Source organism: Neopelma chrysocephalum, unplaced genomic scaffold, assembly GCF_003984885.1.
Source record: "Neopelma chrysocephalum unplaced genomic scaffold, ASM398488v2 Primary Assembly neopelma1_42, whole genome shotgun sequence".
NCBI lineage: Eukaryota > Metazoa > Chordata > Aves > Passeriformes > Pipridae > Neopelma > Neopelma chrysocephalum.
Genome location: NW_020897700.1, coordinates 1,969,611 through 1,996,518, shown reverse-complemented (window position 1 = coordinate 1,996,518; position 26,908 = coordinate 1,969,611). Strand labels below are relative to the sequence as shown.

The 26,908-nt window shown below is 39.9% G+C and overlaps 1 protein-coding gene across 3 annotated transcripts; it reads left to right on the top strand.

Annotated features, from left to right (window-relative positions):
- Positions 1-4,177: 4,177 nt before the first annotated feature.
- On the top strand, positions 4,178-18,297 carry OCIAD2 (OCIA domain containing 2). Of its 3 annotated transcripts, XM_027676357.1 has the most exons (10): positions 4,178-4,415; positions 5,676-5,677; positions 6,739-6,745; positions 7,664-7,780; positions 10,236-10,329; positions 11,132-11,185; positions 13,229-13,276; positions 14,285-14,390; positions 15,603-15,689; positions 18,087-18,297. In XM_027676357.1, exons 4-9 carry the CDS (start codon positions 7,721-7,723, stop codon positions 15,682-15,684), a joined length of 444 nt encoding a protein of 147 aa, XP_027532158.1. In that variant the 5' UTR covers positions 4,178-4,415; positions 5,676-5,677; positions 6,739-6,745; positions 7,664-7,720; the 3' UTR covers positions 15,685-15,689; positions 18,087-18,297. The 3 variants fall into 3 exon arrangements, with proteins under 3 accessions (XP_027532158.1, XP_027532155.1, XP_027532157.1); XM_027676354.1 differs by lacking the exons at positions 5,676-5,677; positions 6,739-6,745 and having other exon boundaries at positions 4,178-4,419; XM_027676356.1 differs by lacking the exons at positions 4,178-4,415; positions 5,676-5,677; positions 6,739-6,745 and adding an exon at positions 6,090-6,243.
- Positions 18,298-26,908: the final 8,611 nt, after the last annotated feature.

Here is a 26,908-nt window from a genome sequence, read left to right as displayed (position 1 = left end):
ATAGCAATAAATTCCAGTCAAAACGTTTGGAACAAAAGTTTGTCCCAGTAGTCTCAAAGTCAAGTGATTCATTTACCCCACAGTATAATGGGGTTTGGCTAGCTACTAAAACTCTGTTGAATTTTGGATGCTATTTGAAAACATTTTTTTTAAATGTCCACAAAAGAATTGAAGTATTTTGAGGGAAAAGTCAACCTCACTAGGGGAGGAAAAATGAGATCCATAGATTTAGTTACCTTCTTTCTGTCTTCTCCAAGTTCCATGTCACTAAAGACATCTTTCTTTTTCTTCATTTAAGAAAAGTCATACCAGAATAGTCACCAAGTTCACTTATCACTGGTTCAGGATTATGTAAGTGATGACACCATTTCATCTTGCTGTGGTGTGATGCAAATGGCACTTGGAAGATGAGATCCTTGGCTAGAGTAAACCTGGAACATGGCTGCTCTTGTAGCTGCATTGGGAGAGTGTGAGGCTCATAGTATGCATTCAGCCAATAAATATTTGAAACAATTTTGCAACACTTTTTGTAATTACAGTGTCTTGCTTCATGGTTCAAGGTGGAGTTCCAGTAAAACTAGACATGGCTGAAATCATGAACTTGACATGCTTGTGTGGCTTCCATCAAATTCATAATGCAAGGAAGATAATGCAAATCCTGACAAATTTAGCCATCATATTCTGGGTAGTCTCTCTGAGATTCTTAGCAACTATTAAGTTTGGCTTCACGTGTAATGAAGTTATGTTCCAGTGCTCTCCATAGGGCTGACACACATATAAGCAACAGAGCACAAGAGGAGAGAGTTTTCAGGTGTAATTTCTTAAATACAAAAGTCAATGCTTACAAGGTGATTCATAACACATGTATGTGTAGGAACGCCTTTCACTATAACTTTTTAATATTGAAGCGCCACATGCGTAGCTGATTAAAAATACAGCAAAAGCAGCTGATCTTTACAGGAATATAATGAAGGCAAATCAGCAAAGCCAAGATAACATACTATACTAGGAGTTTCCACTCACACAAAAAAGAGTTTTTTCATTTTAGAATAGTATTTAACATACCCTTACCCTAATGTAGACATACAAAATTACCTGAGATTAACAGAAAATAAATTACAGCCCCACAATTATATTGTTTGACAAGGGTAAACCTCTCTAAAGCTAGTGATTGTAAAAAACAATGTTTTATTTGGGTTCAAAGTTTTGAAACCCAAAGTAAACACATGAAATTTAAAACAATTTTCAGACATGTGAGAAGCTGTCCTTCCATATAGCCCAGTAGAGACGAGCCTGAATGGGCATGATGAAGAAGCAGAAAAAAGTGCCAGAAAAATGGAGGAAAAAAAAGGCATAAAAGTATGAGCACAGATTAGGATTAAGAAAGTGACTCTGGAAAAAAATTGGGGTGGGTGAGTTTACAGTTAGGCACCTGTCACATTCACAGTGGAAACACAAACACATGCAGGTCTCTTCAACCATTTTACTGGCTTCTTTACACTGAGAACAGGAAATCCCAACTTTTGAACATATGATAATTGTCAGATCTTCATTTCTACTAGAAGATAAGCCAGACCAAGTGTAAAATCAAAATAAGTACATCCAAGGATCAGCCAGGACATAGAAAACTTATATGATTTCTTGTATGTAGTGAGGACAGTTTAATGTTTTACTTAGAGGTATGTTGACTGTTTCCTGCTGCGATGTTTCATGTCTTTTCATTAACCCTTAACTCCTACTCTTATTAGCATGTGAACAATATCCTATAGTATAATTCTTACTTAGTTCTCCACGCTCTAAATGTTTCTGTGACTGATACATTTTTGCAACTGCACTGTGCTCCCATTACTCCAGGTCTTTGTTTCTCAGGGAATTTTTAAGCAATTAATGTTCTGTTTAATTTTATAATGGACAAATAAACCATATTTATGATACACTCCTCCTTCTCTCATGTGCTGTATGTATACATGGAGTGTTTCTGTTAAATGCCTGCACTGCGAAGGCTTTGCCTTTGGTGAATATAGTGAATCTCAGGACCCCGGCAACCCTCCAGTGTGTTCTAAGAGGTTTTCGGACAAGCAGCCAGAACCTGCAAACCTTCCCTGAGTTTGTGAAGTCCTTGATCTCCTTCTACTCTGACAGCAGAAAATTCCTCAGCCAAACATTCAACTCCATAATGGTTGTTTTATCTTTGGTATCTCTTGGGTTTTTTTTCTTTGATATGTAAAGTTGGTTTCATTCTGGGAGGGGTAAGAATCTCTCTTTTGGTTTGTGTTTATTCTTCTGAATCACTAACATTTATTGATTTCTGTCCATTACCTCTCCCCATTTTTTATAACCCTGAAGTACTTTCAGGTAAATTTTGGAAACAAAGAGTATTTGAAGAACATACTCAATTGTGATAAGCAACTTTAAAGTTAAAATTAAAAGGAAGTTTAACCTGATTTTTAATAGGCATTTTTGCACAAGAAGCTGCAAGAATCCAAACAGTCCTGTCCCTAGGCAATCACTATCTCCAGGCACGCATATGACTCATGAGGAAATTGTCATTCCAGTGCTCTTTCACTTTATGTCCAGTTTAAGCTGTTACTCTTAACTGTTACCAGTTAAGAAGTTATTGGTTATTAAGTACTCTCCCCACATGGGATCTTCTTGCGTATTGTATTTTTCAGAATACAATGCAGCCAGTTTTACATATGATTTCAAGAATACCTTTTAGAGCACAGGAGCTAGTAGGTACACTTTTAAGACTTCTTTTAGGACATGACTTCTGCCCAACCTCCATGTGAAAAGCACATCATGCAGCAGGAAAGCCCAATCCTCTAGTTTGTCAGGCAAGAGTGGGAGAACAGTCTGGTGAAAGGGGCTTCAAGTAGCCAAGACTTCTGGAAGCTGAAAGCGTTTTTGGACTCAAGAAAATAAACTATGACTTATGCTTACTATTAAATTGAGATGCCAAAGTCATGTAAAAGGAGGAAGTTTAAAGGTGATCTCACAAGCTGTTGATTTCATGATAAGTATTGAGGTGTCATATCACCATTTAGGATACTCTAAAACTATTATGTTTCACTGTGAAAAAAACAAAGCAAAACAAAACAGAAATGGAGACCTTTTTATTAAAGATAAAATACAAAATAAAATTCATGTTTACATTCCTTGTTTTAGAAAGCTTAAAGAAGGGCATTGCATTTTTAATTTCAGAGAAAGTGGAACAATTCTTTCAGTATTCCTAGAGGAACCCCCCTCCCCGCCAACTGACATTTTCAGGATAACTTTTTCTTGCAAAATTATTTTTGATTGATGAAAGCGCCTTTCTTATTTAATTTTCTTCTTGCTAATGTTAAAATTTATTGATATATTTACATAAGCATCATAGTATTAAAATCAAAGCAGATAAACAGGGCTTTTCATTCCAAAATAGTCAAAATAGATTTTGTCATTTCTTCTTTAAAGAAGATTTCATTTCCACAAAAAATATTTTCATTTCATGGGACAGTCTCTAGCACCATGTGTCACACACTGGACTCCTCACTACAAGAAAGACAAGGAGTTACTGGAGAAGGTCTAGTGGAGTGCTAGAAGAATGATTAGGGGTCTGGAGCATCTCTCTTATGAGGAAAGATTGAGGAAGCTGTGCATGTTTAGTCTAGAGAAGATTGAGAGGGGATCTCATTAGTGCATCAAAATAGCTCAAAGGCAGGTGCCAAAAGGATGGTGCCAGACTCTTTTTGGTGGTGCCCAGCGACAGGATGAGGAGCAATGGCCATAAACTAACACATACGAAGTTTCACCTCAACATGAGGAAGAACTTTACACTGAGAGTGGTAGAGCACTAGAACAGGCTGCCCAGGGAGTTCACAGAGTCTCCCTGTCTGGAGGCATTCCAACCCCCCCTGGACAAGTTCCTGTGTCACCTGCTGCAGGTGACCCTGCCTTGGCAGGGGGGTTGGACCAGATGATCTCCAGAGGTCCCTTCCAACCCTAATGATTCTGTTAACTTCATTAACAAATACCCTTGCTAAAAAAGCGTTAAGAACTTCATTCGGGAAATACGAGAAAGCGGAACCTTCTCGACGCGCTCGCTGTTCGCCTGCCGGAACAGACCACGGGGAGGCGAGAACGGCTCGTGTAGTAGGAGATGCTGGCAGGGCCGAGGGGCCGGGGCGTGAGGGGAGCCGGGCGGGGCACTGCGGGCTGGTCCCTGCGGCCGGAAGGTGGCGGTGGAGCCCGGCAGCGCGACCGGGAGGTGGCGGTGGGTCGGCGCTGCTCCAGGCCGCTGCTCCGAGGCGGGCGCGGGGCGTCGCCGGTCCCCGCCCGGCCATGGCTCCGGTGCAGCCGGGCCTCCTCACAGCTTTCCGGGGCTGGCCTGGCCGGGCCGGGCCACTCCCTTCCGCTTTCTCTGGCGGCCCCGAAAGGTAAGCGCTGCTTGGGACCGGGGGAGCGCTATCCTCCTGCTTTCTCTGCCGGAGGGGCTGAGCTCCGCGGGGCCGGATTTCTCCGGCGTCGCGGCGGGGGAAGGCGGGGCCGGGGTGTGGCTCTCGGCAGCCGGCCCGGGGCAGGCGACGGCTTATGTGGGACATTTCCGGCCAGCGCCCGGCCCCTTGCCCCTTGTCCCAGCGCCGGGGACGGGGCCCCTCAATTCAGAAAGGACATTGAGGTGCTGTAGCGTGTCCAAAGAAGGGGAACGGGGCTGGTGAGGGGACTAGAACACAAGTCCTGTGAGGAGCGGCTGAGCGAGCTTAGATTGTTCAACCCGGAGAAGAGGAGGCTGAGGGGAGACCTTATCACTGTCTACTACTACCTGAAAGGAGATTGCAGCCAGGTGGGGCTCGCCCTCTTCTCCCAGGCAAGTAGTGACAGGACAAGAGGAAATGGCCTCAAGCTGCGCCAGAAGACGTTTAGGTTGGACATCAGGAAGAATTTCTCCACAGAAAGGGTGATTAGATATTGGAATGAGCTGCCCAGGGAGGTGGCTGAATCGCCGTCCCTGGAGGTGTTTAAGGAAAGACTGGACGGGGCACTTGGTGCCATGGTTCTAGTTGATATGTTGGTGATCAGTCAAAGGTTGGACTCGATGATCGCAGAGGTCTTTTCCAACCTAAATGATTCTGTGATGCAGTGAAAGCAATACCCTGTGCTGGCCGGGTGTGCTGTACCCAGGGTGAGGGCACTGAGCAGCTGCTGCGGAGGCACGGCCAGGCAAATGTGGAGCGTTCCTCTGCTCCCTGCTGTGGGCACAGGTGTTGGTAGGGAGCTTTTCGTTGAAGACCTAGTGCAGCTGCTCTGTAGACTCTCATTGAAATAAGAGCCTGGATTTAGAACAAAGAGCCAGTTCAGAGGGGTGTGAAACATCGTGGTGAATTTTCCACTGTTCCTCACAAGGGACAGAGTCCTCAGAGCGCCTCTCTGAAGTCCTAATGAATTGTCTTGGTGATGAGTGGTGCTTGCCTTGGACAGATGTCCAGTGTTCACTGCAGATCACAGTCCGCTGCAGGGACCAGTTAACAAATGCAGTTTTGGCTCCCACCTTCTCCCCCAAGTAACCCTATTATGTCATCACCATTCCTGTTTGGAAGGAGGTGTCTTGTTGTAAACAGAGTATGTGAGGTTGACAATTCTCACACTTGAAAAACTTAGCTATCTTCTTGCATACTGCTTCTTTATCATCCAGTTAGAAGTATTGAAACCATGAGATCTTTCAGGAGCCTAATATTATCCTTTTCTTCTGCAAATGAATAAATGATCCATAGGTATTTCAGTTAAACAGAAGAATAACATCTTTGGGAATTCTTCTTAAGGCAACTAAGAGAATATACAGTTAATTGTTACACTAAGAATTACATATGTACGTTGAGAAAACAGTAATAAGTATTACAGAAAGTTACAAGAAAGCTACATTTCTTTAATAGATTAATGCAAATAAAGTTATTTTTTAGGATGACGGTTGTCTTTCCGAGACATAGGGCCTTAAAATACTGGAACACTTTTACATTCCTCAGTCTACTAAGTATGAATATTAATAATTCAGTTACATAATATTTTGATGACCTTAATTTTGTCTCTTTGTTTCATTCATGCCAGTGTAGCTTTCAGCTTTCATCCCATGTGGAAGATGTACCAGGAGGCTGCTTAAAAGGCTAAATATTTTTGGGATTCTTTGTTATGTTGAAGCAGTAGCGTAGTTGAATAACTTATGATTCAGGAGAAATGTATGCTGAAGACAATACAGGAGGTAAATGGCAAGCTGCAAATTTTTATAATCTTAGCTTATACTCCTTTGTTTTTTTCTTTTGGTTTATTTTATTTATTTTTCTCCAGTGACTCAGCTTTTTTATTCTCATGAAAAAGATAAGCACTTTAAATCTATTGCAGCAGTTAGAAACTATTTCCAGTGATTATTTTTATGCAACCATCTGCACAAGTAGGCTTTGTGAGTAGATAAGCATAAGAAAATTTGATTGATCTTTGGTTGACACAAACCTCTTTAAAGTTTTATGCATTTTTCTCGTCTTCTGTGTCCTTTTTTGCATTAAGTGACAAGAGACTGATGGAAATTAAATTGCTCTCAGATTGAGGCAGATAATGTAAAGCTGTGAGCTTTCCTGATATTATGTCTATTTTCAAACCTAAGTTTTTTCAAAGACACAGTGGTCACTGTCATTTTTGCAAGTATCTGAGAATAAAGTGCAGATTGGTGTGAATGCAATAGTTAATTGACTTTTTTTTTACCAAGGGAAGAGAGGAGGTAGTGTTGCTTCTGTTCCATTATTTAAGAAAGCTTTGCTGTCTGAATATGTAGTGTGTGTGAAGCAGACATTGTTTGAACTTTATAGCTGTGTAACTGACTCCAAGATAAGTGCAGAAAGTGGTTTATATGGTAACATTATGAATGCAAAAAAAAATTAGGTTATTAAATTGTTGCTTATCTTTTCTGTTTAACTCTGCCCTTCACAGTCACTTTAGCCTTGCTAAGTGCCACCATTCTCAGAGAGTACTTTTGGAAAAGCAGCAGTGCCCTATATGTTGATAAATAAAGTGCCAGACATGCAGCAAAATGCTAGGTAAAAATCACAGTTTAGAAATAAATGGGATTCCTTCTTGCTTTTCCCTACTATCCCAATTCTCAGGCACGGAAGATTGCAACTCTAAAACTCTTTGGAATCTATTTATGCTTCTAGATTAATTTTTTTTAAGGGTGTTTGTAACTGGATAGTGTTTTTTGGAAAAATGCAAATGTGGTTTGCAATAAGCTTGCCTTGTGGGTCCTGTGTAATCCAGACTTTAGATGACAGCAGTGAGGATTGAAGCAGTGCAATAATTCTGGACAGCACACTAAAGAAGCTATTTTTTTGACCTGCAATAAAAATTAGAAAGGTTTTAGATGACTTGCTCTCATTTATTCTCATTTCTCTATCACTGAGCATGCTGTGTTAGGTCATGATTCAGCATGTAGTTGTAGTTCCCCACCCTCCCTGTTTCAGTGTGGTTACACTGAACTCTGTGTTGCTGCTAAGTGATACACTGTGCTTTGAACTGCATATCAGGTGACTGGAAGTTCTCTGCTGTCAAAAATACACTCCTTTCAACTTGGTCATTTTTATTTCTAGATGAACATTGAACTTACAGTATCAGTATGATAGTTTGGTTTTTTACCTTTGTACAGGTAGCCAAGCATAAAACACGGAGCTTCTGGTGAACAAGGAGTACAAGGAAAGAGACGATGTCTTCTGAAACAGTGCAAGAGGGAAGTCAGACACCTCCAATGAAGCAATCTGTATGGGTAAGCTGGATTTCCTCCCTTTTATTTTGATTCTATTGCTAGTGAATAACTGGGATTTTGCCTCAATTGCTTTTATTGAAGACAGAAACAGATGTCTGTTAGGTTAAGCATATAAATGAAGAGAAAAAGGGCTACGTCTTATTTTTCCAGGTTCACTATGCTCAGAGGGATAGGAGTTGTGAGTCTTAAGGTTAAGGCGCTGATTTATGCTATGTTAGTTAAACTAATTATCAACTGGCAGAGCCGTAGTGTGTGAGTACAGGGCCAGTATAACCCATCCCCATCAAGTTGTGCATGTGTGTGTCTGAGTATTCAGAAGGGGAGTAGGGAACAGTGCTGCACAAAAATCTGCCCTCCAGCTGTACAGAAGATAAGCATTTTCCTCTGATGGAGAAATCGAGGAATTTAAATGTGGTACGACCTTGTTGCTAATCAGTCTTTACCAGAGGGCAGCAAAAGTGGTTGTTTTTATTTCTGCAAGGAAAGGGGACCTTGGAGTCTTGAGTGCCAGTAAGGTGGCAAGGGCTGGGACCTCAGGGATAAGGAGCGCAGTCCCACAGTACCCAAAATAGAGGAGGAGAGCAGATCCAATGATGTTAACCGGGGACAGCCTACAGTCAGTTCAGTGATTGGCAGACCATTCCATAGGAACAAGGCAAGTCTTATGGTGTGCCAGAAGATGAAGTTAGCAAGGCAAGGTAAGGATCTTCATGGTAAAGGGCCAGGTACAGGCCTTACAACACAGTTAGGGTAAGGGCCTGTGCTTATATGCAGCTCCTGAGCCAAAGGGCAGAGGCCTTGGGCAAAGCTTCTTGCAGCTCTTTCTTCCAACTTTGCTGTTTTCACAGCAATCTGATTCAGTGTTACACAACTGTGCCACGTTAGGGCTGACTTTAAACCCAAGCAACTAAACCCCTGGCAGGGTGTGTATGGAGGCAGAAAGATTCCAAAGCCTGTTGGTGCACGTAGGGCCCTGACACTCATTTCCTTATCTTTCACTCAGCCTGTTTGGACTTTACTCTATTTGCTGTGACTTTGCTCTGAAACCAGTTTGGAGTGGTTCTCTACGGTCTGGGGTGGAGTCATTTCTGTACTGTTTATCCAAGCAGAACTACCATTAACTTCCGTAGGAGCAGTGCTTGAAGAAGGACTGAGATATTAATTAGCTAAAATATGAAACCTGTGGTTGTGGCCAATAAATGCATTTCATTATTATGGTTACAAAATCATGGATCAGTCAGGCATAAAATGAGATAGAATCTTGTAAGAGACGAATGTGCACTTTTTCCCAAGGCACTGCTTATTCTGTGATGTTTGCTTTCAGGAAAAAGTATGTTTGTAGATGTGGTGTTTTTACAGAAAAATGTTAAAATTTCAATTAATTTTACCTTAATGACAACTCCTTCTTTCCCCAGCTTTTCTTGCTGAGCACAAGATCATAAGATATGAAATATCCCTTGGGTTAGTTGGGGTCCACTGTCCCAGCTGTGTCCCCTCCCAGATTCTTGTGCACCCCCAGCCCATTCGCTGGTGGGGCAGCCTGAGAAACAGAAGAGGTCTTCACTCTGCATAAGCATTGCTCAGCAGTAACTAAGACAACCCTGTATTACCAACACTGGTTTGGTGAAATCCAAAACCTAGCACCATACCAGTTACTATGAAGAAAATAAACTCTTTCCCAGTCCAAACCAGTACACCCGTATGTTTCAAATGTCCAGTAATGATACTGCAAGTGCTAACACTCATATTCGAGTCTTTTCTTAAAGAAAAATAATCTACTTCTATCTGCATGTCAGTACCCTGGATGGTAGAATGCAGGAGAGAATACTGGCACTTTTTTCTCACAATCAAAATGGGGAAAAAAAGAGCTACTGTTAACCTAAAAGGAGTCTGTTGGTAAGCTAATTATTATAAGGGTGAAGCCAGTGTGATTGAGTTCAGTTAATGCCATGAATACATTTAAATTGCCCAGAAAGTTCTGCTAGTGGGGAATCTGGTGGAGTTTATATTGACCCTCTTCTGAATACTTGGAAAATCTGCTCTTACTGAACTTCAGTTGACTTCTGTATGGGGCAGAATTTCATTTTTGGAAACTGCCACTCTGCCTTTATTTCCTGTCATTTCTTTCCCAGAAAGATGAGGTAGCTCATGAGAATGAAATGACTAGCAGAAATAAAGCAATATGCTTCTGGGGTAAGCAGCAGCTGAGCTATTTTAGGAAAGCAGACCAACAGGGTGAGTGGTTTTAACATAAAACCTGTGTAGTTCTTTCTGTGTCTGTATTGGGGTATCAAGTATTTAATCACACTGCCTACATCAGAATAAGGAGTTTTGCTTGGTTGGTTGTTTTTTGCATTGTATTTTATTTGAGTTTTTTAAAATAATTTGTCTTCTTTATTTTTTTTTCTTCCTGTGTAATTAAATTCAGTAAACTAATCCAGGTTTATGCTTTCAGCCAATGTTCTTTTGCCCCACCTCCCAAATTAAAGATGCTGGAGAAATTGCAAGGATCCGTAAGGAATGCAAACAGGAAAGTTTCTGGTACAGAGGTGGGTGATCCAAAGTTATTCTTACCAAACCGAGAATGATTTCTTGATGTACATATGCAAAATTGACTGCAAAATGCTTTTTTGTCAGAATATTATATAACCTAACTCTGTTAGGTTAAGTGAAGTGTTCTGTTATTATAGAGTTAATTGAATTATTTGCATAATCATTGTAAGTAAGGGTGGTTGAATTAAGTTCTTGTTTAATATGAACTTACTTTAACAATTGCAGAGTTAGTTCTATTCTTGAGGTCCATTAATACAGTCACCTTAGGAATGTTTTACTTTGTTATGTACTTATTCTTGCCTTTGAATGGAAGGCAGGCATGGCTATGTGTCTTGGATTTGTGACATTCTTCAGGTATTAGGACATCTGAAAGATTAGTTACTCAGTGTTTTAGTGCCTTTTAAGTCCACCATGTCAGTTTGTATCTAAATTACATGTTTTCTGAATGGAGAATATTGAAAAGGATTTCAGCATTTCATTGGAGCTGCTGACATTACTAGTGCTGCAGTAGTGAGAAGAGTTATTCAGATTATGGAAACTATTATTTAATAAGTATACATAATGCATTAGCTCCAGATGTTACAACATGGCTGATGTCTGGCACTGTGTGAGCACATTCTTGCTTTGAAGAGAATGTAATCTGAATGATGTGATAAGTGATTAGGACAGTAGGCAAAGTTAATGTAATGTGTTTAACATTAGAAACATATAAAACACGTAACATATAAGAGAGTAAAGTATTTACCAAATACAAATTTTGGCTGATACCAGCTACTCACCTCCTTTTTATTTTCACAGCTCTTCCTTTGTCTCTCGGGAGCATGCTTGTCACCCAGGGGCTAATCTCAAAAGGTAAAGTTAAAAAAGTACATTATTAAAGTGCTGTTTTTCAAGATCCATATTCCTCTTACTCATCACCATCATTGTTAGAGTGATTTGATCATTATGTGTGCGTTGCCACAGTCATTCTTTTGAAAGAGCATGAACTGAAGACATAATTCACAAATCCAAAAACTGGTGGCTGGATTCTGTCACCATGATCACATGCATTTGAGTCGAGTCTTCACTGGGGCAGATTGTAGGGCAGGTTATTGTACAGCCTGAGCATAGGCATCAGAATCAGTACTGTAGCTCTAACTGTTGGCTTATTTGAAAAATGCTGGCAATGTTTTTACAGTGACCGTGTACCCATATGACTACAGCTTTGATGCAAAGGGACAGGGAATACTGCAAAAGCGAGGAGATGGAGAGCTTTTTATAGTGATGGCTTGTGATCTGCAGGCTAACACAAAAGATAATTGTATTCTGCTCATGTGGTGGATGAACCTGGTTCTACACATGGCACCTTGAGTTTCCCTGCTGGGGGTCTTGGCTACTTATAAGTTTGAGGTTAGCGTTTGGGTAAAGAGTGAAGGGCATCCCTCCTGAAGAATGCTAAGATGGATATATCACACAGGAGCAAGTAAGACAGTCCTTCAGCCTCCATCAGCAGCTGGTTACAGCAGGAGAAGAAAAAATCATAGGGCCTGAAGCAAGAAATAGGGCTATTAAAGATGGGTGGTAGGAGACAGCAAATGGAGGTGGTGGAAATGGCTCATCCATTTCTCACTGTGTGTGGTTGCAAGCCCCTTGTTTTGTTCCAGCCACTATTACCATGTTACTTAACCTAAAATCTCAGCTATACCACAAGAGGCTGATGTGGGTTCCCTATTGTATCCTTCATGTATGAGCTTGTAGGCAGACAGGGAGGGAAGGACCAAGGGAGAGTATGTCAGAGAAGGCAAAGGATTACATTCAAAAAAGGTTGAGCAGTGATAGGAAAGGCTCTGGGGTTGTTTCAGTAGCTACACCCTCTGGCACCTGGTACTCTTCTCAGTTTCTGTTCATTGTACTTGAATGTTTCTGATTAGCTGTGAGATAACAAATGGCCTTATTAAATAATCATTACTGTGTGTCAACAATTGGAGGGGAGGGTTGATTAGAAATAAACAACACTTTTGTTCCTCCTGCCCCGAGAGACCCAGTTTAAAATTACATAGATGCCAGTGTGCAAAGGCCCTTGTGCTTAACATAGGCTGAATGCTCCTCTGTCTAAAGACTCCTTTTTTATGGCTGCACACAGTACCCTGCCTCTAGAAGAAACTGGAGCTTCTAAGCCTCATTATTACTGTCTGAGTGCACATAACAGTGCAACCAGTGTTCACTTCCCTTCCCTTTGCCATGGTAATCTTGCTGTATGGAGCCCTTTTCCACAGCATGGCACTCCTCTGCCAGATACATAGCTCTCGGAGGAATACTGGTTCCACCTCCTCAGGTTAACTGGGGGAAGATGGATTTTGCTGAAAAAGCTAAAGATAATTTTTTTATTTTCTTGTTTGGCACACTGTATTCTCCTCTTAAAGGCCAAAATGTGTGATCTTTCCAGTGGTATAGTTTTAATCCATAGCCACAGAAAAATACTGAAGAACAGTCTTGTCATACTTATCGCAGCACAGGGAGCTGGATCCTGAGTAAGGGATTTAATTTCACTATTATATTTTCAGGGTTGGGTTGTGCTGAAGCATAAGCCACCACCATCTCTTTCTCCTGCAGTGCTACAGGTGTCACCAGGGGCAGACATGCTGCTTTCATGTTATTTTACACTCGGAACTCCTGCCTGAACTGAATCCTGCAAAGTCCAGATCCTTTTCCTCCTGTGACTCTAGGACTGCCTCAAAACACATGCACTAAGAACTAGTGGAATGGAAAGTGCCCTGATGTTCTGAAATCTGAGTTAGTGGACTTCTAAGTTTTTCATACAATCTTCATCTTGAGCAATGCAAAAGCTGCCTTGGTTTTGAGTGCTGGTGAGTTCCTCAAGTGAATAAGTTTGCTGACTATTTCCTTTTATTGTAGGCATTTTCTCAGCAAGCCCAAGATTTGGTCCATATCCCAAGATGGCAAGTAAGTTGTACCCAATTCTAAAAGGAAAGGAAAACTTATTTACAGGCAATATGCGGACCGTAGATGCATCTCTCTGAATTTCTTTCCAAACTCTTCCTCTTTTGGAATTTATGAGATCTTACCCGAGCACTTTAGGAAATCAGAATTCTAATGTGTTTGAAAATAAATGTATGAAACGACTATTTAAATGTAAACACTTCCAATAGCAGCTTATATTTACTTAATACAACCTCTCAAATTCCTAAAAACTCCAGTCTCAGCTTTGCTTTATAAATTATGTCAGCCTCATTGATCAGCTGTGCTTAGCACAGCTTATGGTCTTAAGGAGTCATGTTACTATAATATATAAAATAGTATGTTCCTTTTCATATGCTCATTTGATTGATCTCAGCTGTCTAATTCATAACCATGGATTGATAAAGAAAACAAATAAAAGCATGGAAATTGTACTGTACAGTGAGGTGGCTCTTAGATAGCAAGAAATGAAATTGATTCCATCTTCAGCAGAAACTCAGCAGGAACTTGAGGATGTTGAAGTAGTCTTTTATTCTGACTCTGTAAGGAGTGAAAGCCACAATGTGATAGTATGGCAGGCTGATGTTCTAGCTTCTTAGAAGTCCAGAGAAGTCAGTGTTGAAAGTATGATCATTAGAAATAACCAGTGGTGTGCAAACAAGGGCAAGAACAACTAGTGCTGACATTGTGAATTAATTTTACTGTGGGCTGTCTCTACAATCTGTTCCTCTAAATATTATATCCTTTTTCTGGATGCAGGAATATTATATCCTTTTCCTGTCTGCATTGTTTGCAGTTGCTATCTCTCCCGCTAGGTAGCCAATTTTCAGTAGTTGTTGAAATCATGCCTGCAATCCCTGTATAACTTCACATGTGTTTGTGACATGTTTTAAGAAGACATGTGACATACAATGTGTCATGTGATTAAAATGAGCTAATAGCAGACTCCTGATTTAAACTCTTGTATTAACAATGTTTTATCTCTCTTTATAGTTGCTGGAGTCTTGGGTTTTGCTATTGGAAAGATGTCATACTTTGGAGAATGCCAAAAAAAGTTTGAGAAAAGTGGTATTGCACCATTTGGTCCACAACAAAAAAGGTTTGTGCTTATTTAAAGTATTAATCCTAGGTCAAAATAGTCTAAAATATAGTAAAAATTATATGCAGCAAGACTTGGAATTTAAATTCTGTGATCAGGTCATGAGGTACTACTCATAGTCTTAGGCTATAAATGGCAGTATTAGAAACTACTATACATTCTTCAGAAAATGCAAATTAAACTCAGTGTTATTAGGATATGGTTTAAATGAAATTACTATACTTTAATGTATGATGTGACAACAGTTATTAGTTCTCTTTTCATCTAGTATCATACTGCTAAGGTTATCCATGTTATCACTTCAGCTTTTTGAGTCTTCCTTTAGACCAGCAGGCCAAATATGCTTACAGATTTTTTTACAGTATCCTTATATTTTAACAACAATTTCAGTCTCAATCCATATTCCAACCTCCTCCTCTGTGGCTTTACCTGACTTCATACTGTCATGCCAAATCATGAAGAGCACAAACTGCAAGAGCATTTTTTTCTACTTTGCAATCCTAACTGTAGGATAGATCTCAATGGTTGACTTCTGTCACCTGGTACCTCCATATTTTAGTCATTGTTCACATAAAGTACTCCTTCCCATCAAATCAGTCTCTGACTTCCTTCCAAGCTCCTCCTTCAACTGCCTACTTTTCATTCTCAATACGGCTTCTGGTATGCACCTTTCACATGCAAAATACATTTCCAAAGATCCTATCCACAAAATCATTCACCTCTGTCTTTCCACATCTTTTCCCCAGACCAGCATGAGCTTTTATGCTTATAAAAATGCCTGACTGATAGTGGGAAGCTTCTTCACTGTTCATCTATTTCTCTACTTGCATTTTCCCCCCACATAACAAAGCTATTACTTTCCTCACTTGGTATTACACAAAGTAGCTATTCATCCCTCTTTTGTGTTATACATCTTGCTCCTTGCTTGGTTTGCTCATAAGTACAATGGCACGGACTGCCTTTTCCTGCACAGAAAATCCTGTTATATTTTGGCAATTGCTGGAAGGGAATTAATACTAATTATTAGGGGTTTATTGGCTGAGACATTTAGATGTCATCTTTTGCAGTTTATGTCCCATAAAACGGTTACAAAAACTGGGGAATATAGGCAGGAGATTAGTTCGTCAAGAACTTTTGCCTTTGTGCTATTTGGTTGTATTAGAAGAAGTCCAGCAACATTCTTCAATATTTTATTTGCTTTCAATATTTTAGGCACTGTCATCATGCTTGCAAGGAATGTAAAGCTAAATTGGGATCGAGTGAGAAAGAAGGTTCAATTCCTTCAGCATCTTAGTCCAGGTAGGCAACCTTGAAATTTAAAATAAATTCTCATGTTATTTTCCATGTTGAGTGGCATTCTTCTTTGAAACCTTTGAACAATATAGTGAAAATCATGGATTTTAATAATGGATTAAAATCTGAGCATTACTCAAGGAAATATTATTTATTCTGTGATTTCTAATTAAATTTGTTTCTTAACTTTTAGCTTGCATACCTTTCATGCTAGTTTTAAATCCCCCATTTCTGAGGAATTTTTGCTTTAACTGTAGCAGAGTGTTGCTTATTCACCTAAGTGGAATTAATTTGGACAACTGCTTGTATGAAAACAAATATAACTCCTCTTAATTTCAAACTTTTTTACTTAAGAATCAAATAATTATGGATTATATTGATGTTTAAAAGCGCATTGAAATATTAAGAACTAAAAGCAGACAAGTTGGGTGTGGGTTTATTTATTTGAGGGGGGTGGAGGTGGGTTTTTTGCATCCAGTACTACAGTTTGGCTAGAGCTTTAGTTGGGTAGTATAAAAGTGGTGGGGCAAGGGACATGGCTCATGTGGTGTTCTCACCCCAGAAAGGGAAAGTTCCCTTTGCGAAAAAGGAGGATTTAGAGGGTGAAAGGTAGAGGCACTTGTACTCTGTCTATGAAAAACAGACCAGCAGCTGGGCTTTTTAAGAACATTTTCACACTTTCTGCTTATGGTAAGCTGGCCTACATTTCTCACGGGCAGGAGAATGTGTCAAAGTGTTTGCAAATAGCTTGGCTGCCTGCAAGAGAGGAGAGCAGAGGGCCTGTTTGAAATCTTGCCATGTTAGTTTGTGTAGCTCGGAACAGAAGTCTGATGCAGCAATTGTTGGATTGAGTCTGGCATATATTATGTAGGAATTTAGTCAAGGATATTGATAATGGTCCCTTTCTTAATCTAAAGTCCTTGCCTGCAAACAGTCTATAAGGAGGAGTATCCTATTAGAACCTGTTTACTTACCCAGAAGAGAGATTTAGATGGATTTTTACTATGCAACAATACGTTATAGCAGTGAGGATTGTCCTGAAAGAAGCCATTAGAATAAAGTCCTGGTTTTAAACAATTTTGTTACTGCTTGAGTGTTTTATATCAAGTGCTGCAAGTGCTCAGCCACTGGCAGAAAATGCAGTTTGGCTTAGCCTCACCTAAAAGGGTTGCTGCCAAAAGGGGCAGCATATCTTTTGTGCCAGCTGCAGAGATCATGAAGCAAATTGGTGTGCCAGATCAGCTCACTGCTCCATGTGAGGAAAGGGGTAAAAAAGCCCCCAGACCTTTCTGAATGGTTTCTTGCTAGTGCCGGTGTGAAGGAGAGAGTGAGCCAGACTTAGATAACTGTGTATGAATGATACCCTCAATCCATCAGCAGTTGTAAACCTAATTAAGCCCTTGCATTACTGTGCTGATTAAGTGCTTTTGAAGATTTTCTCTTAAATAAATGCTTATGTAGGCCAGTGTCCTCACCTGTTTCAAATAGGGACCCCAAAGCATATTTCATTGAAAACACTCACATACTGGCAATTACCTGTGTAGTGGAATCGAATGTATATGGTGGGAATTACCTCTGCTGTTTGTCAGAGCTGCAGCTTGCTGAACCTTAACTCCAAACATATTTTCTTTTTCAGCCTTCCACTGTGAGCTGACAATATTTATCTCGTGTATGAGTAGCAATTAGCTGTTAAATAAATTGCAGATTGTCTCAAGTACAAAGGAGTATTGCAGCTGTAAGAGGGGAAGAATGCAGGATGCCACAGGCCCCTCTCTTTGTTTTCCTCCTGGAATTTCTGCTGTGGAACCTGTTTCCTGTTGCAGCTCACATGTTCATCAAAGACCTTGATTGCTGCACTTTTTAACAGCAACTTAAGTCTTTTTGTTTGGTTTTTAAAAGGGCTTGAAAGCTTAGTCAGAAACTTAGTCCAAAACCAAATGTAAGGCTAGTGTATTTCTTTGAAGTTTTAATTGCTGGAAGGAAAGAGCCATTATATTTGGGCCAGTTTGGTATTTTGAATTTGCCAGAAATCAGTTTTGATGGACAGGTTTTAGAAACTTAGGAAAGAATTACTGTAAGCATTGTGTTGTTTTCTGTATTGTTAAACCTCTTTTATGTTCAAGTAAAAGTTCTTAATTTATCATGCTGTGCTCTAAAAAGGTACAGAGACCCTACTGAGCACGTCTTGCCACTATCCATGCTAAGCATATGGTACAAGCTCTGGCAATGCCTAGGAGGACCACCCAGATAAAATTATACTCATGTTTATGTGTCCAAAGGTAATGTCATTTATCCTCAGGGACTTCGGAGTGTTCTCAGAGAAATCACCAAGAAGCTGCACATTTCTCATTGAAAGCAAGGTGCCATTCAGCTAAATAATGGGTCCTTTTATTCCATTTACAGATGTGGTGAAGATGATAAAGATCTTATGGACCAGCTTCTTTCAAGGCACTTTTCTGTAGAGAAGAAATAATAATTTGGTGATTCTATGTCTTTGATTTGGTGTAAATTGACTTATGTCAAGTAGTTGCATATTGTAAAATAGTTCTATTCATGCTAAATGCCAGTTTCTTGTAATGCACTTTTTGAAATACACTCCTCTCTTCTCAACGTGTTCTGGTTTATTTTCCTCCCTTCGGTGCAATTTAGCTCTTAGTGCTGAAAAATTAAATTTGTCTATTGTACTTAGGTTGTAGCAAGACTTTAAGTAGCAAGCCAAATGCCATATGTTGGAATGTTTGCCACCTATGTCAAGCGGAAAGAGCGCAAGGATTTTTAAATGATTTGCACAGTTAAGCAGCTATCCAGTCTCTGAGCTGACTCCCTGGTTAGGGAGTTCAGGGTATTGTCACACTGCAGTTACTGTCCTGAACCAACTTCTAATAGGCTAGTTTTACACAAAGGTCCACTTTGCCAGGAATACCAAAAGCACGTGCCACATTCATGAATACAATATTTTGGAACAATTTATGGTCTGTACACAATCTAAGGCCACCAGATGTTGAGGAAAAAAGACACCTAGATGGCACGTGCGCTCTTACAAACAGCAGGACACACAAACCTCCATGAAACATCTCAGGAAATCAAAAGCAGACACTTTCCCCAAACACAGTGATGGTATTCACACGAAAATCAAATGCACACCAATGAAAAGTTTGGTCTTCACTGTCAGTTGATGAAGACTGTCTTTCATGTTTTTTTTTCTGTTTGCTTTATACTATGCCTTTTATACTATACCTGTGATTAGTGCCCCTCTTTTGAACTAGCTTCTTCGTGCATCCTTACCTGAATCCAAAGAGATTCTCCAAGCAGGATATATATTATGGAAAAGTATAAAGTAACTATGGTTACTACACACAAAAGACATTCTGGATTTAACAAAACCATTAGACTGAATACTCAACTCCCTGACAAAGCACTTGGATAGACTTTCCTAGCCAGACAGACACGAGGCGGGAGAAGGGTTAGACTGACTAGACTCCATTTTCTTTTTTTTTCCTATAAGATTTTATACTCTTCCACTTGGTGTTTGGCCTCTTGAATTCTTGAGCTACTAAGAACTTCTGTCTCAACAGGGACTTTAATTTTACACTTTTTACTTTTCTACAGAATTTTTCCACAGCTCTTTCTCAGCCATCGGAGTCAGGGATGCACAGTGATGCTGTGTCACAGCCGATGCGGTGTATAGGCAGGTAAGCCTTGGAGAGCCTTGCACGGGGACTCCAGGGAGAGGGGGGTTACACAACCACAGAGAGGTCACCTCCTTTGTGTTGGAGGGTACAGATTGTGCGTGAACAATTTCTGTGGCATTTCTATGAGCCTTGCCTTGGCATGGCTGGGTGCAGACAGTAAAAAATACTATGCAACTAATATGGCTGCAGGCCTTGTGCCAAGGCGAAGGAGTTCTTTTGGCAGGTAAACAAGTTTTATGGACACCTGCTGTGATCCGATTAGCACTGTACAACAAAGTACGTTTTCCTTATGTATCCAATATAGCGTTGAGGAGAATCACGTCTGTGTGTCATAAGCAGTATATAAGCTGTCTTTCTTCTAATAAAGCTGACAGTTTGCCGACCATAATGGTCTGTCCATACCCCTCCGCCAATACCTTTGTGAAAATAATGTAATTGTCATGGGTGTACTGTGATAGCCAGCAAAACTTGTATGGTGACATGTCTTAGCTACTTTCCCTTCATCTGACATCTGCTGTCAAAATAAGAGCAAGAAGCTGCACCAAGGTTAGTTATGCCTGGGTTATCTGAGGTAAGCCATTCCTACATCCAGGTGATGCCGAGGAGAGTGATGCATGTGACAGAGGACCTTTCATGTCAGATTCTGTGTGCTCAGGCATATCACAGTTTAGTTGAAGTCCACATACTTGCTAAAATCAGGAAATAAAATACATCCTTCAGCTGTTATACATAAAGTAAATAGCTGCATGGAAGCCTCAATGTGCTTTATGAAATTATGACTAGAAAAATTATGACTAGTCAAAGAGGAAAGTTACAGCTACATTTACCTCAAACAACTGCAATAGACTTCTTATCTTTGAGAACGTTTGTATTAGCTGTTTGAAATCAGTTTACAAATAGGGTATTCACTCCAAATTAAAAAATATAAATGTTGTGTTTTAGAAGAGAAAGCAATTGTAGGTTGAAAACAGCACATTCCTGTTTAAACCCTTAGTAGCTGGACTCTAGGCTAGCCAGATGGTCTACAATTCTCTCTTAAAAATGGAAATCAAGGGGAGATGAAAGCTCAGTATCTGAGTTTTTATAAATCCCTATCAAAAACAAGATCTGGGGCTTATTACATTTTGAGAGAAGAGTGAGAGAACAGGGCATGCTATCAAATGACAGGTAATGGGAGGGGAGCTCTGGGATGGACTGGTAAGAAGGGAGCAGGCTCTGGGGCAGGATTTACGACAGCAGCATGCTGGACTAGGCCAAGTGGGAAGTATGAAGAGGCAGCTGGCTTGGGCGCCACTCTGGTACCTCTGACAGCAACGCTAATTTGGGAGCAGCAGCCTCTTCCTCATGACCATTTCTACCAGTGAAAGAGCTGCTGGTAAGTTGTCCCACTTGCCCAACTTGTTTTTGGCATCACATACAGAAACTCCATTTGAGAGAGCCAAAAAAAAAAGGGGATCCAGCTTCTGACATCAGTATTGCAGGAGTTCCACATTCTGGAAATCCTGTGCCATTTGTACTTTGGTATGAGTTTGGAGTCTTGGTTCTGTTTTTTTTTTCTGAGTAAAGCCCTCAAGAAAATTAGATTCTCAGGAAATAAATGAGACTCTTCTCAAGGCCAGTTTAAAATCTAGAAGGCTTGAGAAGCCTTCTGGGGACATCCTAGGGGACATCTGGTCAACATATTAAGAGATAATCTGATGAAGGAAAACACAAGTGTTCCTTGATGACAAAATGACAGAGCTGGGGAAAAATCTCTATACGGAGAGGCTGACTAATAAGCTTCATAGTCATGGGGAGAAATACTAATTGCATCACACATTTGTTTTTAAATTACTCTGACTTTCTCAGTACAGAGATCTGGGAGTTGTTTTGCATAGTTGCAAGACATAAGATCAGTGGGCTATGACAGCCAAAAGGCAAGTAGAACATTAACAATTCCTGGGAAAAAAACGGGAGAAAAAATAGACTTACAGTACAGAGCAATTCTATGGCATGCTCTCATCTTGAATATTATGGTGCTTCCAATGCAGCTCAGAAAGTGTGCAGCAGAGCTGAGAGACAGAAAAAGGAGAAATAAAAATTAGAATGATCAGAGATACAAAGTGGTTTCTTCAAAAGGGATTAGGTAATTCACTTTCCAGGCTGAAAACACCTCAAGATGAGGAATACAATATCTGTAACTGTGAGAAAGATGAATAGGGAATGAGTAATTGCTGGTTTTGTAAAATCAAAACTAATCAGCACTCAGGGAAATCAGGGAAAGATTTAAAGCAAACAGAAAAGAAACTCATCTTTATACAGCACAATTACATTGGGAGTATTCTCGACACAGGATATGGTAGAAGCAAACAAAACAGTTCCAAAAGGCACAACCTACACAGAGACTTGGTGGCTGCGAAACACCTGTGCAATCCAAACCTTTGTATCAGGAAACTTCTCAGCTCTGATCAGAGGACAGGAGGGTGCACTGGTGAAGGATCTCCTTCTAGGAGGATCACTAGCCAGTGTGGGAGATAGGGTGACCATTATGGTGATTCTTACCACTATTGAAAAAACATGTTAAGAGCCTTGCCAATTGAACTAAACCCCAGGTAGCTCATACCTAGAAATGGAGACTGGAACATCATGTGCAGAGAGCACAAGATTCAAGATTTCTGAGAAAACACACCTTTTAATTATTTTAATTACGGTGTAGTGACTTTCTCAGTAGATGAAGGGTAAAAAAGTACTAAAGGTGGGAATGGATGTTTTTCCCATTGTCTTTGACAGACTGTTTGAGACCAATAGCACTTCCAACTTGTTACATAGAAAAACCCCACTTACCTAAACTTTTAAGTGTTACTTCTCACTTATGTGCATTTTGAGCATTCTGCAGCATCGCTCTGTTGCTCAGGCACATTGGCAAGCTTATGTATTTCCGAGCAAGAAACACCTTTTAAGAATTCCTCCCATTGGCACATTTTAAATCTGCCTTTCCCTTGGCTAGCTGGAGGCTGAGGTCAGACATGGTTGGGCTGGACATGCCCCAACTACACTATTGCATCTGTAGGACTTCAAAATACAAATAGGAGACCTTTCCCAGCAGCAAATACCTGCCATTTACTCACTCCCATTCCTCTAATTAGCTCCACAGATCCGGCAGATCTAGTAGTAGCCTCAGGAGCTGTCTCTGACCGCCGTCGGGCACAGAGCCTGCCCGTGTCTCGGTGGGTTTCACACCACGCCGCTTGCACAGCTGGCAGCTCCAGCAGGCGGCTGCCGCTTGGTCAGACAGCTGTTCTACCAGCCCAGCCTTCTCCCCTTCCACACTCTCCTTTGCTTCTCCTGGCACAGCAGGAGCATGCCCAGGCTGGAGGGGCTCCTTGCTCCCACAGAACGGCGCGTGACTCGTGTCTGCAGTGTGGCCTCAAAAGGGGGTTGACAGCTGCACGTTCTCTGGCATGTAGAGGGTAAGTGGGGAAAAATGAATGGAGACTTTCATAAAATCCTCAGGGGACCCTAAAAAACACTTAGCTCTTCAATGCAAACACACAGCCATATACACTGAGTGCATGACGCTGTACCAGCAAAAGTGTTTTCTACTTAGCACAGCTTACTTAGAAAATTTTTTTGACATTGTTAATAATCCATCATTGATGTTTAGGCATTAGATACTGCAACCAAATTCACCCTTACCTGAATCAGTTGCACTGTTTCAAAATGCTAGTTATCATAAAGTAGTTCAGGTTAACATTTGTATTTAAACTACAGAATTAAGCCAAACTAAATTATTTGTTTTGGCATTAGATTTATATAGAAACTAATTTTAGCTTCATAATTAAAAATAAAAATCTAATGCACTCGAAATGTGCTTCCTCTATGGGTTGGAGTGAGTAGAAAAGAATGTGTAGCATTCCTTGTAATGAATGAACTAAAAATTTTGATGTTTAGAAGCTGTTCATGTAAGATTGCATATCCTGAAAATGGAGTCCTGCATCATCACTGAGCAACTGGAAGAACAGCAACACAAAGGTTATACACTAAAGATTTTTAATCTGAATAATTTAGTTCAAGTTTTGATGGAAATCTATCAAGCTCTCCATTTCTCCTTAAGATTTTTTTCTCCTTTCAAGGCTAAGTGAAAGTTTTATTTGATCGAGTATCTGTTGTATCAGATGATTGTGCAGTGTCTTTATCATACATCCTTTTTTTGTTTACTGTGGCATCACATTATGAAAGTAGCTCATACTAGACTCTTGCTTTTTAGTTTTGCAAACTTATGCTTCTGCTAAACAGAAGACGACCTTATGTTGAAACTGTATATTACCATTCTGCCATGTATCTTAAAATCTCAGGAAATTTCGTATTGCTCAACCAAAAAATTAACAGCAACTTAGTAAAAAGGAGTAAACAAGTGGTAAGTATTAAATCACTAATATGTAAGTAGCATAGTAACTGGTATCCATTAATATCAAAGACAACAGAGACAAATACTTTGAATCATGGCTGTTAATGAATGGTTCTTTTAGAATTACATGGTTTTCATTTATCTGAGGTAAATACATATGAATTATGTTCCCAAGGGATTATCACATACTCTCCAGCAGCTCTCTCAATAGCTTTTAGATCCAAGAATCTGTTTATTTTTTACCATATCTTATAACCCAAACAGCTAATTTCTGGTTTTGCTATCTTGCTTCACTTTGGTTAAATAAAAATACTAGTTTCTTATTTCCCTCATTGTTTGGAAACAAAAAGTAATACACTTTATGATCTTATGAACTGGGAATCTGTACCCTGGCCAAGGGTGTTCAAATGAAGACTCCGTGGTATTTCTTGGTTGATGTTCTAATGCAGATACTCAAAGATGCCTCAAAACTTCTGTCTAGTGCTGGTGGTTTATGTCCAGCTCTTACATCAGCAAAGAAAATACTTAAAAGTATAAACTCAAGGCATATCTGTGTCCAAGCCTGCATTGGCTATGCTGAACTAGTACAAACCCATATGAACAGACACAGGGCAAGAACCTGAAATAGTAACAAGATGCAAATTGTCCCATTTCTTGCCTTGAGATTAAAATCCAAACACGATTTGTGAATTTCTACAAGCAACTTAATGGGAGACCAAACTGTAAAAAGTAAAGGGATATTTGTAGGCCCCCTGTCTCATGTAAGAGATTACAGAGAATTTATTCTAGTTGCAAGTCATAAAGATTGGGCTGCAAGCAAAGCCTTACCTGCCATAGCAGGTCTGGTGTGTGTGTGGCAGCCAAGGAACTGAGCTATATGTGCCTCCTGCAGCTGGACAAGGTCCTCACTCAGGGCCACAAAAAGAAGAGTCCAGCATGAGGAATACAAACAGGTCTTTTAGCTCCCAGCAAAAAGTGGACAAGTCAGGATTTCTTCTTGAATCTCAAGGAGGCAAAAAATTGTGGGTTCAGTCTGGAATACTAATGATTTCCCCAGGCTTCTGCAAATCTATTTAACTTCCATTAAGCAAATCAAACCACTTTTCGTTTACACTTTTGTCCTTCATGTAGATGTGTTCCAAACAACATTAGCAGGAACAAAACCCTGGAAAGGTCAGATTGGTACTTGGGGCTCTAAACATGCCTCCTAATTTAGGAAAACACAAAACCATTCAGCATCAGGATTTTTGGTAGAGCTTTACCAGCTGTAAAAGAGCTGAGGCACATTTTTGCAACCCTCTTCTCTCTGTTCATGCTTGTTAGAAACAACTAACTTGGGGATGATGTGACCGGCTCCTTTAAACTGGCCTGCTTATTTTTAAGAGTTTTAAGAAATTGTGAAAACAGTTACTTTACAGGTTTTTAGGGTTTTTTTTTAGAAATGTTCATAGTGAAGTATTCAGACACATTTCCTGGTGTTTGATTTAAGGTATAAGAGTTAATTTTTTTATGTAGTTAAAATTTATTTTGAGGAAGAAAATTTACTTAGCTTTACAATAAACATTGAGTTAATTCACATTTATTGATGAACATACAGGTGTGATGGCCCATATGACTACTTCAAGTCTTTTTTAATGTTTTTACGGTTAGGTCAGATTGTAAAAATACATGATTGGAAATACAAGTTATAATGCAAAGTTAATTCTTACTGTGTTTTCTGAAGGATAGTGAGGGACGTATGTTCCAGGAAAACAGCTGGCCTGTTTAACGAATTAAGAAAAACATGGCATGCATTAGCTGGAAATACATGTAAATATAAAATGAGAGGGTCTGTCATGCTTTCTTTGCACATTACCCCTTCCTACTAGTCCTTTACACCTAGTCACACTGCTTCCAGCAACAATAACCCTGCCATCAGCTCCAAGACACTTGGATTCAGTTAAAAATTCCCAGAAGTCATGGAAGTGCAGTATGAGCAAGCTGCTCATGGGTGACTGGGTCTATGCTATGAAATCATGAGACTGTAAAAACCCACTCTGAAACAAGGTGGTACTAATGGAAGATGTGCAGGAAAAGGGAAGGAAGAAGACTAAATTCCCATGGCTGTTTAGTGAATTAGGGTCTCCAGACACACGTCACAGCAAACTGAACATGACCCAAGTTTGACAAAACATCAGTTCCCAATACCCTGTTAAATTAACAGCTATGATTGTGAACCCTCCTGTATTTAATACTTATTTTAAATACAATTTTAAATTGTTTGATGACAAGCCAAATTTGTTACCAAGTACAAAAAAAAGTATGTCCTCTGAGAGATATTAACTAGATGCAACAGAATGAAAGCTTTATATTCAATTTAGAAATCCTGTGTATACACAATGTTACCTCAGCAGAACAACATTAATTAGCATGCCTTTTATTTTGTCCTCTAAGAAAGGGAAAAAAATTCTTAATACAATTTATATAAAATGCTGTGCTTGTCCACTCAAAAATATTAATTTGAGGAAAGACACTTTGCAGGAAGGCACCATCACAAGAATCTGCTCCACTATTATCATCTAAATCTTCTACATCTTCTTACTTGCAGGATAACTCAAAACTAAGGAACTCTGTGAATATTTTCATGATAAAGCTAATCAGCTTTGGAATAGCACATTGAACGCTATAGCAATGTAATTCTCGCGGACAGTGTATTTTCAGAGTTCACCCATCACAGCCATGAGAAGCATTCTCTAAAAGGTAAATTTCTGATACGACTTCATTATCTGATTAGCACATTCATTTTTTTAGAAGATCAGCTTTTCTGAAAGCAATCTCCGTCTCAATTATTATAAGCAGTATTTAGCTCTTTAAGCATCCTCCCTTCTCCCCATTTTCCTCCTCACTTCAGCTGATTGCTCTGTACCCCCTCCCAATTATCTTCTCATTTATGATAATCTGCTGCAAGTCCACTCAATCAATAAAGTCTCTGAGAATTTTCAACTTGGTAGGCAAGTTATTTTTCAACTCCAACAAGGATGTCAGGAATGCTTTTATGCTATCAACTTCATGGTTTTTGCTCCCTTATAGCGAAAACCCTGAAATAAATACAATGCTATGAGATGAAACTGCACAGGCGAGAATATGAGAATCCATAAGCGAGGGCA

What these genes read in the sequence shown, in the direction of transcription:
- OCIAD2 (XM_027676357.1), top strand. Translation starts at nt 7,721, where the DNA reads ATGTCTTCTGAAACAGTGCAAGAGGGAAGTCAGACACCTCCAATGAAG. An exon ending in TCCATATCCCAAGATGGCAA is followed by an intron (nt 13,277 to 14,284) that starts GTAAGTTGTACC and finishes CTCTCTTTATAG; the next exon opens with TTGCTGGAGTCTTGGGTTTT. An exon ending in TTTGGTCCACAACAAAAAAG is followed by an intron (nt 14,391 to 15,602) that starts GTTTGTGCTTAT and finishes TCAATATTTTAG; the next exon opens with GCACTGTCATCATGCTTGCA.